Source organism: Solanum pennellii, chromosome 5, assembly GCF_001406875.1.
Source record: "Solanum pennellii chromosome 5, SPENNV200".
Lineage (NCBI taxonomy): Eukaryota > Viridiplantae > Streptophyta > Magnoliopsida > Solanales > Solanaceae > Solanum > Solanum pennellii.
In genome coordinates this window covers 7,395,659-7,409,210 of record NC_028641.1, presented here as the reverse complement: position 1 = coordinate 7,409,210, position 13,552 = coordinate 7,395,659, and the positions used below count along the sequence as shown (strand labels likewise).

General features: G+C 36.0%; 1 protein-coding gene across 1 annotated transcript; it reads left to right on the top strand.

Annotated features, from left to right (window-relative positions):
* LOC114077334 (girdin-like) lies at positions 1-1,971 on the top strand. The gene is made up of 2 exons (XM_027917196.1): positions 1-1,046; positions 1,144-1,971. Exons 1-2 carry the CDS (start codon positions 33-35, stop codon positions 1,969-1,971), a joined length of 1,842 nt encoding a protein of 613 aa, XP_027772997.1. The 5' UTR covers positions 1-32.
* The last annotated feature ends 11,581 nt before the right edge of the window (positions 1,972-13,552 follow it).

Here is a 13,552-nt window from a genome sequence, read left to right as displayed (position 1 = left end):
TTCGACCTGAGACTTTCAAGATAGCGAGCTTAATGGCGAGCGGTAAAAGGGTTAGCCTTGCGGTTCCAATTTCAACAAGCATATATCATGGCTTAAATAAAATTTCAAATTCTTCACAGTTGGACCATGTAAGAGTTTGTTTTCCCATTCACTATGTCTATGGTTGGCTTGCTTATTATCTCAAAACACACTATCCGCTTACTAGTGGACCTTCTCTACCACGAATGGTGGTATATTCTGGAGAAGGTGCTGCAAAGTATTTTGACAAAGATGAGGCAAGAAAGCGTGTTCATCGGGGGGAGAACATTGTGTGGAATGCAACCATGCTTAGTAGGCCTCACCCAACTTATTATCTTGATGATGAAAAATCATCAGAGTTGGATCAAGCTTATTTTATGAGCATTCGTTTTAATTATCTTCCATTGAGGAGAGGAGGTTCCTTTGTCATTGAGCCATATAGTCCGCACCGATTTAGTCGCCAATTTGGTTTCCATCAAGATAATCCTGGCTATTTAGAAAATGATATTCGTGTTGAGTCACTTGATGAAGGCCTTATATACTGGCGCATTTGTGTATCACGTGTGACTATGTCTACAGCGACATTTCCTCCTGCGGTAACTTCCGCAAAGAAGCTTTATACCACCCAATATTCATCTTGGTGGGAGAGGTCCTATGGAACGTTTCTTGAGGATAATTTGGATGTTATGGTGGAAAAAGCTGGGTCAGAATTTGTTACCCTTCTAGAAGACAAAAGTCAAGATATCGAGAAAACACTTTCAAAAGTCAAGACACCACTTGCTCCCCAACATCAAAGTAAGAAGCTTAACTTTTCTAAGGCATCTAAGAAAGAACTGGTTCATACTCCTACCGATAAAGAGAAATCCCCCCAATTTCTCTTCTCTAGTAAACGGTCCCTTCAAGAAACAAGCAAAACTAGCAAGGATCGATGTTGGAAGAGGCAAAGAATTGAACTATCTGGGGCTGAAATTGTAGAAGTCCGAAGTGTCGATAATCCTTCTAGATCATTGACAATTCAGAGTAACAAGGTATATATATATATATATATTTATTTATTTATTTATTTTAAAAAAAAATAAATAAATAAAATGAATGACCTTGCTAACCTGCCCCTTTCGTTTGTAGGTTGATGCTGATGGACATTTACAAGGATCACCGCGTGAGAGGCCACAAGTTAGCGAAGAGTCTACAGCGATATTGAGACCTAAGGCAAAACCAATTTCAAATATCGAGAAAGATCAAGATTCATCGTCTACTTCTCGTGGCCAAGCTTTAAAAGGGTTGGCTCCTAACTCAAATGAGCTTTCCCGAGTTCTTCCCAAGATAAATGGTGCTATGTCTGTCTTCGAAGGAAGAGGTGTGGTGTTTAATCACAAAAGGAAGTATATCTTGGGTCTTTGGGAAGAGATCTGTAGAAAACTTTCCAGAACTTCTCTAAACAATATTTCATCTTACAAAGATGATATTTATGAGATTTTCAAGGAGATGAGTGAGATGAATTTATTTGATCTTTCACCATTAAAAAGCTTGGTAGATTCTCTTTTTGATCATGCTACTTCTTATGATCAAGAACACTCTAATTTTGTTGACAAGGCGCCTGGAGATAGGAAGATGGAACTGCTTTCCAATGCCAAAGAGCGTCTCGAATTATTCAAAGTAGAGGAATGTGAGAAGGCAAAACATGTCTCTTCTAACAAGAAATCGCTAAAGAAGGTTAAGCGGAAGCTAGCAACTTTACAAGGAGAGCGAGAGGGTCTTGAAGCTGTTTTAGACGCTGCTAAGAAGAACGTCGAGGAGATTCAAGCCAAGATTTTAGCTATGGAAGATGAGATATCCTCGTATGAGAATATGAGTTTATTAACGCCTGAAGATTCAATTCGCATGGAACAGAAAAGAGAGTGCTTGGAGGCTAGTCGACAAGATTTGACCAACTACAAGTTACGCTTAGATTAGACTCTTTTTTTTTTATTTTACTTTTTAACTTTCGATTGGTCGTTAATTCTTGATTGCAAGCTTTTATTAATTCAAATTCATGTCGCATTTTCCATGTCAATACGAGTGAATATAGCGCAAGTTCCACATTTTTATTTAGTTTGCACATTTAAACTTGACTTATGAATTTTGTGGAATCCGATGCTTCAACTCGTAACAAGTTTTAGAACCTTTAACTTGTAAATAAAAAAATATAAAGGTTTGATCCTTCCATAAACCCATCAATACTTCGTACAAGTCTAAGATTTGATGAGACAAAAGATAATATACATATCGCTTTGACTTTAAGTGGGAACGTTTTTTATTTTTGACACTCATGCAACTGAACTTAGAATATGGTTCTAAGCGCCTACGTACCTCAATAAAGAGGATCAAGTCACAACGTAGTTCTGGGTATTTGAGTGATTTTTTTTTTTGGTTGTGCCGTACACAGTTTATACTCTTGCGGGCCAGGAGTAACATGCAGTTTAGGCTCGTACCTTAAGGAGCATCATCTTCCTTCAAGGATAGTATCTCTTTAGAAATTTGGCATTAATAGGACCGATCCTTAAGCCATCAGCATCAACAAGCTTGTAAGCACCATTTGAATATGCTTCTTGTACGACATATGGTCCATCCCACTTTGAGGTAAATTTGCCCCCAGACTTGTGCGAAGTAATGATTGGTCTTCTTACCGCGAGAACTTGATCTCCAACTTGAAAGCACCTCAAGCGAACCTTCTTATTAAAAGCACGAGATAGACGAGCTTGATAACATTCAAGGTTTTGTTGGGCTTCTAACCTCTTTTCATCAAGTGCTTCTAACTCAGCAAGACGCAATCGAGCATTTTCTTCCTCAGTGAGCCCTTCTTGAATAGCAAGTCTTAAGGAGGGTATTTGACGCTCGAGTGGCAGGACTGCTTCAACTCCAAAAGCAAGTGAATATGGTGTTGCTTGAGTTGGTGTGCGATATGTTGTCCTATATGCCCACAAAGCTTCTTCCATTCTTTCATGCCAATCCCGTTTGGATTTGGAGACAACTTTCTTGAGCAGGTTGCATAGAGTTTTATTGAATGCTTCAGCAAGACCATTAGCGGCAGCATGGTACATAGAAGATTTACGCTGCTTAAAGTCAAAAAGATCACAAATCTTGTTCATTAACTTGTTATCAAATGGTTTGCCATTGTCTGTTATTATATAGCGAGGGATGCCAAAGCGATAGATAATATTTACTCGGATAAAATTTGCAACATTCTCTTTCTTCACCTCTTTAAGAGCGACAGCTTCAGCCCATTTTGAAAAGTAATCAGTTGCAGCCAAGATGTACAAGTGTCCACCAGAAGACTTTGGTAATGGTCCTACAATATCCAGTCCCCAAGCGTCAAATGGCCAAGATGCGATGGTTGGGTGCAATACTTCGGGTGGCTGATGAATGAAATTCGCATGAAATTGACAAGCATCACATTTTCTAGCATAATATAAGCAATCTTTCACCATGGTTGGCCAGTAATACCCCATCCTCTTTATGTGAAAATGAAGTTTTGGTCCAGATTGATGTGATCCACATACTCCTGAGTGTGCTTCTTGCAGAGCTTGAATCGCTTCTTCCTCTCCCAAACATCGTAATAACATACCCTCAAATGATCTTCTATATAATGTATCCTTGTAGTAAAGGAAACGAGGTGCACGACGACGTATGTCAGTCCTTCTTCTTGGATTTTCTGGAAGTATCCCATAACATAGGTAGTCAATGATGGGTTGTCTCCAATCTTCCTTCGCAGCTTCAACAATGGCGACGATATGATCAAGCTTATTTTCAATATATTCTTCCTCATTTGACGGTGGTACTATCCATTTTTGATAGACAGTTACTTGCGTTTGATCAGGAAGGGTTAGCGTTGAAGCTAGAGTAGCCAATGCATCAGCTTTCTTATTCTCTGTTCGACGCACATGTTGAAGGGTTACATCCCCAAGCCATCTTATCAACTTTTGAGCATAATCATGATAAGGTCGCAATTCAGGCTTTTTTACCTCATAACTTCCTAAGAGTTGATTAATCACCAATTGAGAGTCACCAAAGACCTGTAAATGTAATTGTTTCATGTCAACGGCCATTTCAAGTCCAAGTATCAGTGCTTGATATTCAGCGACATTATTGGAGCAACATTGTTTTAGAGTAAAAGAGAATGGTAGAATCTCTTCTTGTGAAGTGATGAACACCACACCAGCACCAGCTCCGCCGCGATGTGCAGCCCCGTCAAAGTACATTTTCCAAGGAGGTTGAACTTCAATTAACATCGCATCTTCATCAGGAAACTCATCAGTTAACTCCCAATCATTTGGTATAGGATGGTCTGCTAAGAAATCCGCTAGTGCTTGTCCCTTCACGGATTTTTGAGGGATGTACACAATCTCAAATTGTTGGAATTGGAGGTACCATCTTGCTAGTCGGTCACTAAGGACAGGTTTTGACATAACAAACTTGATGGGATTTGCTCTAGAAATAAGGCGGACAACATGAGCTTGAAAATAATGCTTCATCTTTTGAATTGAGAAGACCAGTGCCAAGCATAACTTTTCAATTGGCGAATAATTTAGCTCATTTGGCGTCATCGTTCTACTTAAGTAATAAAGAGCATTTTCTTTGCCTTCACTATTCTCTTGAGCTAACAGGGCTCCTACAGACCTTTCTTGTGCTGCAATGTAGAGTATCAATGGTTTTCCAGGTATAGGGGCTGCCAAAACCGGAGGTTTCGCTAGATACGATTTGATACTTTTAAAGGCTTCGCTACATGTTTGGTCCCAATTAAAAGGAGCACCTTTCTTCATGAGATGACTGAATGGTTGACATCTCCCCGCTAGATTTGAGATGAACCTTCTCAAGTAGGCTAACTTTCCTTGGAGACTTTTTAACTCATGGATATCTCGAGGTTCAGGCATCTTTGATATTGCATCGACTTTGGCTTGATCAATTTCAATTCCTCGATGTCTCAAAATAAAGCCAAGGAACTTGCCAAAAGTAACTCCGAAGGCACATTTCAATAAATTCATCCTTAGTTGATATCTTCGGAGTAACTCAAACACCATCCTTAAGTCTTTCAAATGATCACCCCTCTTCCTCGACTTTACTACCAAATCATCAACATAACATTCAACATTTTTATGGAGCAAGTCGTCAAAGATATTTTGCATAGCCCTTTGATATGTGGCGCCAGCATTCTTTAAACCAAATGGCATCACTTTGTAGCAATAAATACCTTTTGGCGTGCGAAATGCAGTGAGTTCTTCATCTTTTGGTGACATGCGGATTTGATTATATCCAGAAGAACCATCCATGAACGACATTGCCTCATAACCAGTGGTGGCATCAATCATCAACTCTGGAATGGGAAGAGGAAACTCATCTTTAGGGCATGCATTATTGAGATCTCTAAAGTCAACGCAAACTCGAATTTGACCATTCTTCTTCCTCACAGGAACAATACTTGAAATCCATGTAGGATATTTGACCTCACGAATAAAGCCTGCCTCAATGAGTTTGTTAACTTCATTTTCTATCAACGGAATCAAGTCTGGTCTAAAACGTCTTTGAGCTTGTTTAACTGGACGAGAACCATTTTTGACTGCCAATTGATGGACCGCTACTCTAGGATTCAATCCAGGCATTTCTTTGTAACTCCAAGCGAATACATCTCTATACTCTTTGAGTATATTCATGTAAGCGACTTCTTCATCAATTTCTAGAAACGCACTCAAGTAAGTTGGCTTCGGATCTTCATCAGTGCCAAGGTTAACTTCCTTCAAAGGATCTATTGTGATCTTTACTCCTTCTTCAAGTTCTGGTGGAGCATCTTTAGCATCTTCCTCTTCCACAGGATCATTGTCATTGACTGATATATGACAACACGAGACAATATCTTCTACCTCTTCCACAATCTTCTTTTGAGGCAAAGAATCGTACTCATTTTGGATTGTAACATGATTTGAGGAACCTACACTTTCTTCATCTTCCTCGCGCTCTTTGGTGTAAACCACAGTATGAACCTTTGCCTTGAGTTCCTCTTTACAGGAAACCATAAGTTCCACTCGTCGCCTCATCCTAGAAGGAATCAAACTTCTGAAATCCTTTCGAATCAAATGTGAAGTAGGCGTTGTAACTTTTAAATAACTTCTCAGGTTCTTGTTATTCTTCTTCAGAGGACCTAACCTCTCAAACACAGAAATTCTTGTTGTCGCTTCACCAAGTTGATCAAAGACAGAAGGCCTTTTATTGGGAGCAGTGACGTCATCTTCAAAAGTTATATGATTATTACTGGCCCTTCTTATGGAAATGCGAATTGGCGGCGGTTGGCTATAACCTAGGCCTTCACGCGCTTTCCTAGTTGTATCTTCTGATGGGAGTTTCCCTAGCGCTGATGGCTCGCTAGGGTTGTATCCTGCCTTCACAAATAACTTGTAGGCATTGGGATCAAAACCTTCTCTTGTGCGCTTTGTAGGGAGAGCCATATCTAGCACTTGATCTTGAGCGACTGACTTTTCTGGCAACTTAGAAGACAAGTTTATTGCATCAATCCGTCTGATAGGAAGAGTTAGCCCTCTTAATGCATTTTCTTCAAGGTTAGATGGTTGATCTTGTTCTTTCTTCGCTTTTGGAACATAGCAAAGCCTAGAAGTCTGCTTCTTCTTTGAAGACAGGATCTTCCCTTCATTAAGAATGGGACAAGAGTCTTTAGTGTCAATTTTCACCTTTTCGATAGCCGCATCAATTCTTTTGCTTATGATCTTATCAATATTGATTGATTTGACGTCATTGGATTTGACCCCTTTAACAACATAACTTCTCAAATAGAATTTCGCATCCGCAAAGTGTGTCTCCACTTCGGTGAAAGGATTATCATCTGCAACTATCTTTCTTTCGATTCCACCTTCAAGATATTTCAAACATTGATAGTAAGAAGATGAGACAATTCTATTCTCATGTACCCAAGGCCTGCCAAGTAATATATTGTATGATGTCTTTGCGTCAATCACATGCATCCATGCGCTTGATCGCAAATCTCCCATGTGGATCTCTAATTTAATAGAGCCTATGGACCTCTGCCCGCCTTGATTAAATCCTTGTATCAACAGACGACTTTCACTAAGTTCCCCAGTCGTGATGCCAAGTTCCTTCAATGTGTGGATAGGCAAAATGTTGACTCCAGATCCTTCATCTATTAAGATTCTATTTATCTTCTTCTCTAGCACATGACCCACCATATACAAAGGACGATTGTGTAGTGTTTCACCAAATAGAAGATCGTTATCCGTAAATGTGATTTTAGTATCACAGACATGTGCTTCTTGGGAAGAAAGTTCAATAGATTTTTCAGAAGATGAAAGAGACATCATTTCTGAGATTTCCCTTGTTTCTTTTTCTTCTTCCCCAGGAGACACTTTTGGTGAGGATTCACTCGTTGTTCCTTCTTTTACAGTAGGAGGCACATTCATTGTTTGTCCTTTATCCACATTGAAACATGATGCCTCGACATTGCCTTGAGTAGACTTTGTACCGAACGAGCTTGGCAAGAATTCCTCTAGAGTCACAAGACGTCGAGGTTTTTGGTAGTGATGCACTTCAACCTTTGCCCTTTTGGGGCGCTTGATTGATTTTTTCTTCTCTGATTTCTTCACCATTTTTCCTCTAACCGGTTGCTCGGATAATTCTTTTCGTAAGCTTGACTTGTTGCGTCTTCGCCTAGTTACAAGAATCCAACCCTCATCACCATCTATGTCAACGTCCTGGTCTACTGGCTCTTCTTCATGCTTTTCAGAGATATATATTTGGACCGGATCCAGTGACCCAAACGTGATAGAGGTATGGTTAGAACTAGCCTTCTCATCATCAAGGATAATTTTATTTTCGTTAGCCAATCGCATCACTCTATCCTTAAAGACAAAACATTTTTCAAGAGGATGACTCACAAGTCTATGATACTTGCAATAATTTGGGTCATCAGTTTTTCCAGCTTCATCGGGTCGCTTCATCTCTGGCAAGTCAATGAGCTTTAACTCAAGCAATTCATCAAAAATTTCAGAAACGTCAGAATCCAAGAAGGGATACTTTTTCCCTTGCATCTCCCTTAGCGTCGACTTTTGATTTGAACGTGCTTGGAAAGTCGTTCTCACATTTTGTTTTACGCCCTCATTCGTGGTGAACTTTGCGGGTGACACATTTACACTCATGGATTCTTTGTTGTCATTTCTGGGCAGAAACTTGCTCCATCTCTTGGGTTCCTGCTTGTCCCTTCCTTTGCGAGGATCATGGACAATAGTCATATCTTTTCCGGCAGATGACATGCTCAACTCCATATCATGAGCGCGAGTAGCTAAATCCTCAAAAGATTTTGGTTTTATTCCTTGCAAGATGTAAAGAAGCTCCCAGTGCATTCCTTGAATACACATTTCGATTGCAGAAGCTTCACTAAGCCTGTCCTTGCAATTTAGGCTCGCGTTCCTCCATCGATTTATGAAATCTATGACCGGTTCATCCTTTCTTTGGCGAGTATTCGTGAGTTCTACCATGCTCACCGTGCGCCTTGTGCTATAGAAGCGATTGAGAAACTCATGTTCTAGTTGCTCCCAACTATCAATAGAGTTAGGTTCGAGATCCGTGTACCAATCAAAGGCATTTCCTTTTAGAGAGCGGACAAACTGTTTGACAAGATAGTCTCCATATGTTCCAGCATTATTACATGTCTCCACGAAGTGCACGACATGTTGTTTCGGATTTCCTTTTCCCTCAAATTGTTGAAATTTGGGAGGTTGATAACCAGCAGGCATTTTAAAGTTATCAATCCTAGCAGTGTATGGCTTAGCATACATATGAGAAGACTTGGTGGAGACTTCATACTTATCTTTGATAGTGCCTTCAATAAACTCCTTCAAGCGATCGAGTGGGATCATTCCTTCAGAAGAAACTGGCATCTCTTTAACAAACGGGGCTTTCTTAGCAGGATCTTCGATTTCTTGAACTTCAATGCCCTTTCCAGGTGCATGGCTCGCATCTCCATCTAAAAGTCCTTCTATCCTGTCCATCAACTTGTCAATTCGAGATTCTTGGTGTTGTACATGCTTCGTCAATCCTTCAACCAACTTCGTCAGATTTGCGAGTTGTTCCTCAGGAGAGGAAGCAGCAGTCACCATCGTTTGCATGATCATCGGAGATGCAGGAGAGTAACATGGGTTGTCGCGTAAGTTAATTTTCAGTGGACTCACGTTACGCGATATACGTGGAGATGATTCATAAGTTGAATCACAGTTCTCCCTTGTGGTAGAGTTATTGGAACCAGATTGCTCAAGTAGAGCCAATGTCTTCTTGATCTTTTCAGCAACACTACTTCCTCCTTCTAGAGCATTTGTGGAGGAACTTGCTCCTTTTGGAGTCGAAGACCCAAAAACAGGAGTTGACGCAGACGACACTTGAAGCGTTTGTTGTCCTAGTGTAGCAGCCTTGCTTCTCGTAACAACTCCAAAACTTCCAAAGGTAACACCAAGGATGTCTTCAACTTCAGTAGAGAACTTGGAGCTAGTGACCTTAGAGGCGGTTGATCGAGAGTTGTTGTTCATGGAAGTCATCTTGATATTCTTTGACGTTTGAAAAGTTGAGATGAGAGGTAGAGATGGTCCCACTGGGCGTGCCAGAATTTGTAGACAATAAAATTCGCGTCGAGAAAACAATAATCAAGAACGGAAAATTATAGCAACAATCAATTTTATTATTTCAAATGTGAGTGTTACAATCTCTATAATTCCTCTGAATTCGCCTTTTCAAATATAAATTCAAGGGCTTTAAAGCTTGTTCTTGAATCTATGATGAACTTGAACTTGAACTTTATCTTGATCTTGACTTTTATTTGAACTCAAGGGCTTCGAGCTTGTTCTTGAATTCGGTGGTCTTGATCTTGATCGTTCTTGAACTTGAATGCTTGAATTCTTAAACTTGTAGCTTTGTAGAGAATTAAATGGCGTTTGTACCACAGAGTTTTTCTAGCTTCTTGTTTAGAATTTTCTGTCTCTTTTCTGAATTATGAGGACCCCTATTTATAGTTTTAGAATAGAGGAGTTGCGATTGGAATAGGATTCCATTCAGCCAATCAGATTAAAGTGACATGACATTTGGGCTTTATGGAGCGGGCTTGTCATCTTTGACACATGTCATGATTCTATTGGTTTTCTTATTTGACTTGGCATGCCACATCATCTGCACACGTGGCGCCAAGATGGGCTCTAGAATGAGATGAGATTGGGTTTAACAAATTGGGTTCATCCAATGTAGCCCAAATCAATTAATTTAGACTTTAATTAAATCCATATTTATTGGACTTAAATATTTAACTCAATTATATCAATCCACAATATTTATTTGGATTAATATATTTATGAATTCAATATAATCCGAATCATTTTATAAATTTATATTTAATAAATTTTAAATGATTACAGCGACAATTGACACTCTTTGTATATATGTCCTTGAAGTTTTTAGCGTCATTGGTTCTAATGACACTTAACTAATGTTTGTAAAGACTTTAACACATTTTATTAATGTTTATATTTATTGCCGCTAAAGTTTATTTTCGTTGTAGTGATAGTTACTCCTTCCGTCTCATTTTATATGTCATCTTTTTGCTTTTCACTTGCATTAAAATGATGTAACTTTATCCTTATTTAATATTTTCTTAAGTCAACTTTATTAATAAATGGCAAGATTAATTAACTATTCTATCAAGGATATAATAGGTAAAATTGGTAATTTATACATAAATTTTATAAAACAACAATTATTGTGATCCAACTATTTATAAAAAGAAATAACATATAAAATGGGACGGAGAAAATAGTAAAAGTAAAACAACAAATACAGAAAAAGTAACATTAATTTAGTGAAAAATCCATAAAAGGATTGTTCTACTTATAGTATTAAAGAACTCAAATAAAAATTTATAAATACATCGGTTGAGAAAAATGAATTATACAATATAAATATATATTACATAGATGGAAGATCGAAAAATATCAAAAATAAAATAAATATTACATAAAATAAAGGTGAAATTGCTAAAATTAGAGGTTCATAAAGAAATTAAGTCTATATACCACCTTCATCTACTATTTACAATCAAAGGAGGAACTTGATTTTTAAAAGCAAGTTGGAGAGAGTAAATGGTACTCCCTCTGTTCACTTTTATTTGTCATGTAAGCTTTTTAAAAATATTTTAATTAATTTTAAAAGTTAAATTAGATTATATTAATTTGATTTTTTTAAAAAAAATTTAGATATTTAAAAACTTTATAAAAAGTATAATAAATTATAAATTTTTATATATCAATATGACAAAAATATACATAAAAAAATAGATAAAATTTTTGTAAGTTAACTCTAAAAAAGAACTCATGACACAATTAAATGTGGATCTTTTTACCCATTTTAGAAATCAGATAATTCTAATAAGAGTCTAGAAGTCTACTTCTTGTTGAGGTATTCTGGAATTTCATTCCTCTCATTGATGTGTTTGCTCCATTTCGAGGATATATATATATATATATATATATATATAAGCATTTTACAGATGTTTTTCACTAATAATGATCTCATATTAATAATGAACTTTTTGTTAAATAAAATATTGATACTTGTCAAATAAAAAATTTGTTTTTTTAATCGAATTAAAAAAAATAACACATAAATTAAAATTTTAAAAACGCATAAAATCACTTTTAATATAATAATTGAGTCTATCTTGACACAAAGACTTTGTATTTACTTTCAAATTTCAGTGCAACCTTTCTATAGTGCTCAGATTATCAATCAACCAAAAAAAAAGAAAAATTAAAATATGGATATAACTATTTTAGAAAAAAAAAATTTAATTCACGCTTCGTAATCAAATTAGAAAAAGACTAAACAAGTGGTATGCTAAATGAGATGAGGTCAAAGTCTCCTGCCTTGTATTCACAGCTAAATATTCTGACTTTTCTCCTTTAAGGTCACAACTCACAACCATGCAATTAAAATTATTTTTGAATTGTTTCTTTTTAATTATATGTTCTCATTTTATAATTTTTAATAATTAGTCAACCTTATGATGGTTACGCATCTTACACATGTTATTAAATCAATTTAATTTTTTTTAAACATATTGTAAACAAATAATGAGGCGTGAAGTGTCTCGTTCGTTTTCTGTTACAATGTCCATTCCTAGATATTTCATTCAATAAAATTATATAATTTGAATATGTCAAAAAAAATTAAATTAAATTTTGAGGGGTTGAATTAATTAGTGAAAAGAAAAATAAATCTTGTCCCAAAATTTATAAATTAAATCATTTGTGAAAATTGAAGTTGAGAGAGCTGAGATAATTGTGTAAGATGAGACTTTCTTCTCAACTCGTTAAGAGTTAGAAAAAGTATTTCGATATATACAACACAAAAAATTCTATCTTCATTATCAATGAGGAAAAAAGTTTGTATCTAAAGTGAACTTTAACTTCAAATTTTCCCTCTATTTTTCATTCACATTACATTTTGTTTTTAAATCTTAATCTTTAAAGATTCAAAACTCAACAATAAATGTATTTTAATTTGAATTACTCATTACTTATGTAACAATTGACTAGTTTAGTAGAGTATTGACTTAATATAGGTATATATATAGCTTATGTTTAATTGGTAGGCATAACTATATATCGTAGTTTGTTTTAATTTTAATTAATAGATATGATAATTTAATTTCAGGTTTTATTTCATTTTACTGTATTTAATTTTCTAGAAACACGTACAAAAATGGTACTTTTTTTTTCCCTTTCAATGTCTTCGTTCTTCTCCAAGAAGAAAATTACACTTATCTTCTTATTTGCTGACTTTTAAACAAATAGTAGTAAGTACTAATTAAACGTGGTCAAATACTATTATTTGCTTAATATTATTTATTACTTTCACCCTTTAATGGACCATTGGATACTTTTATTAGTCAACATTTATTTGATCCCCCCACCCACCCACACACACAAAAACAATTATGAAAAAAGTGGCTTTAAACACCAAGTTTTCTTTGTTGGAACATTAACTTTTGTGTTCTTGAATCTCCATATTGGACTTGGCCAAAATGCTTCTTTACTCTAATTATGATTTATGAGAAGTGATTTGCAAATCATATGAAGGAAGGAAAAACCTCTAATTAAAGTTAGAAAATAATAATACTAATAAAATAAGTTTAATGGAAGAATATAAAGTTTGATCTCTAGGTAATATAAATATATTGATTGTAATATTGTTAGTTTGTGACTTTTAGTAATACGTTACTTTGTCATTCCATTCATGGATCAGAGTTAGAAGTTTAGATGATCATTCAATTATGAATAATTAATCCTGATAGTCACTTAACTTTGTTGATTCAACTTTTGTGATCATTTTTTCAAAAAAGTATATTTCTCAATAGCTATTTAATAATGTGATGATTGTAAAATTTTAGAATAAAATATTTTTAAAATTAAAATCAATTTTTTTTCTTGTTATTCTTCGT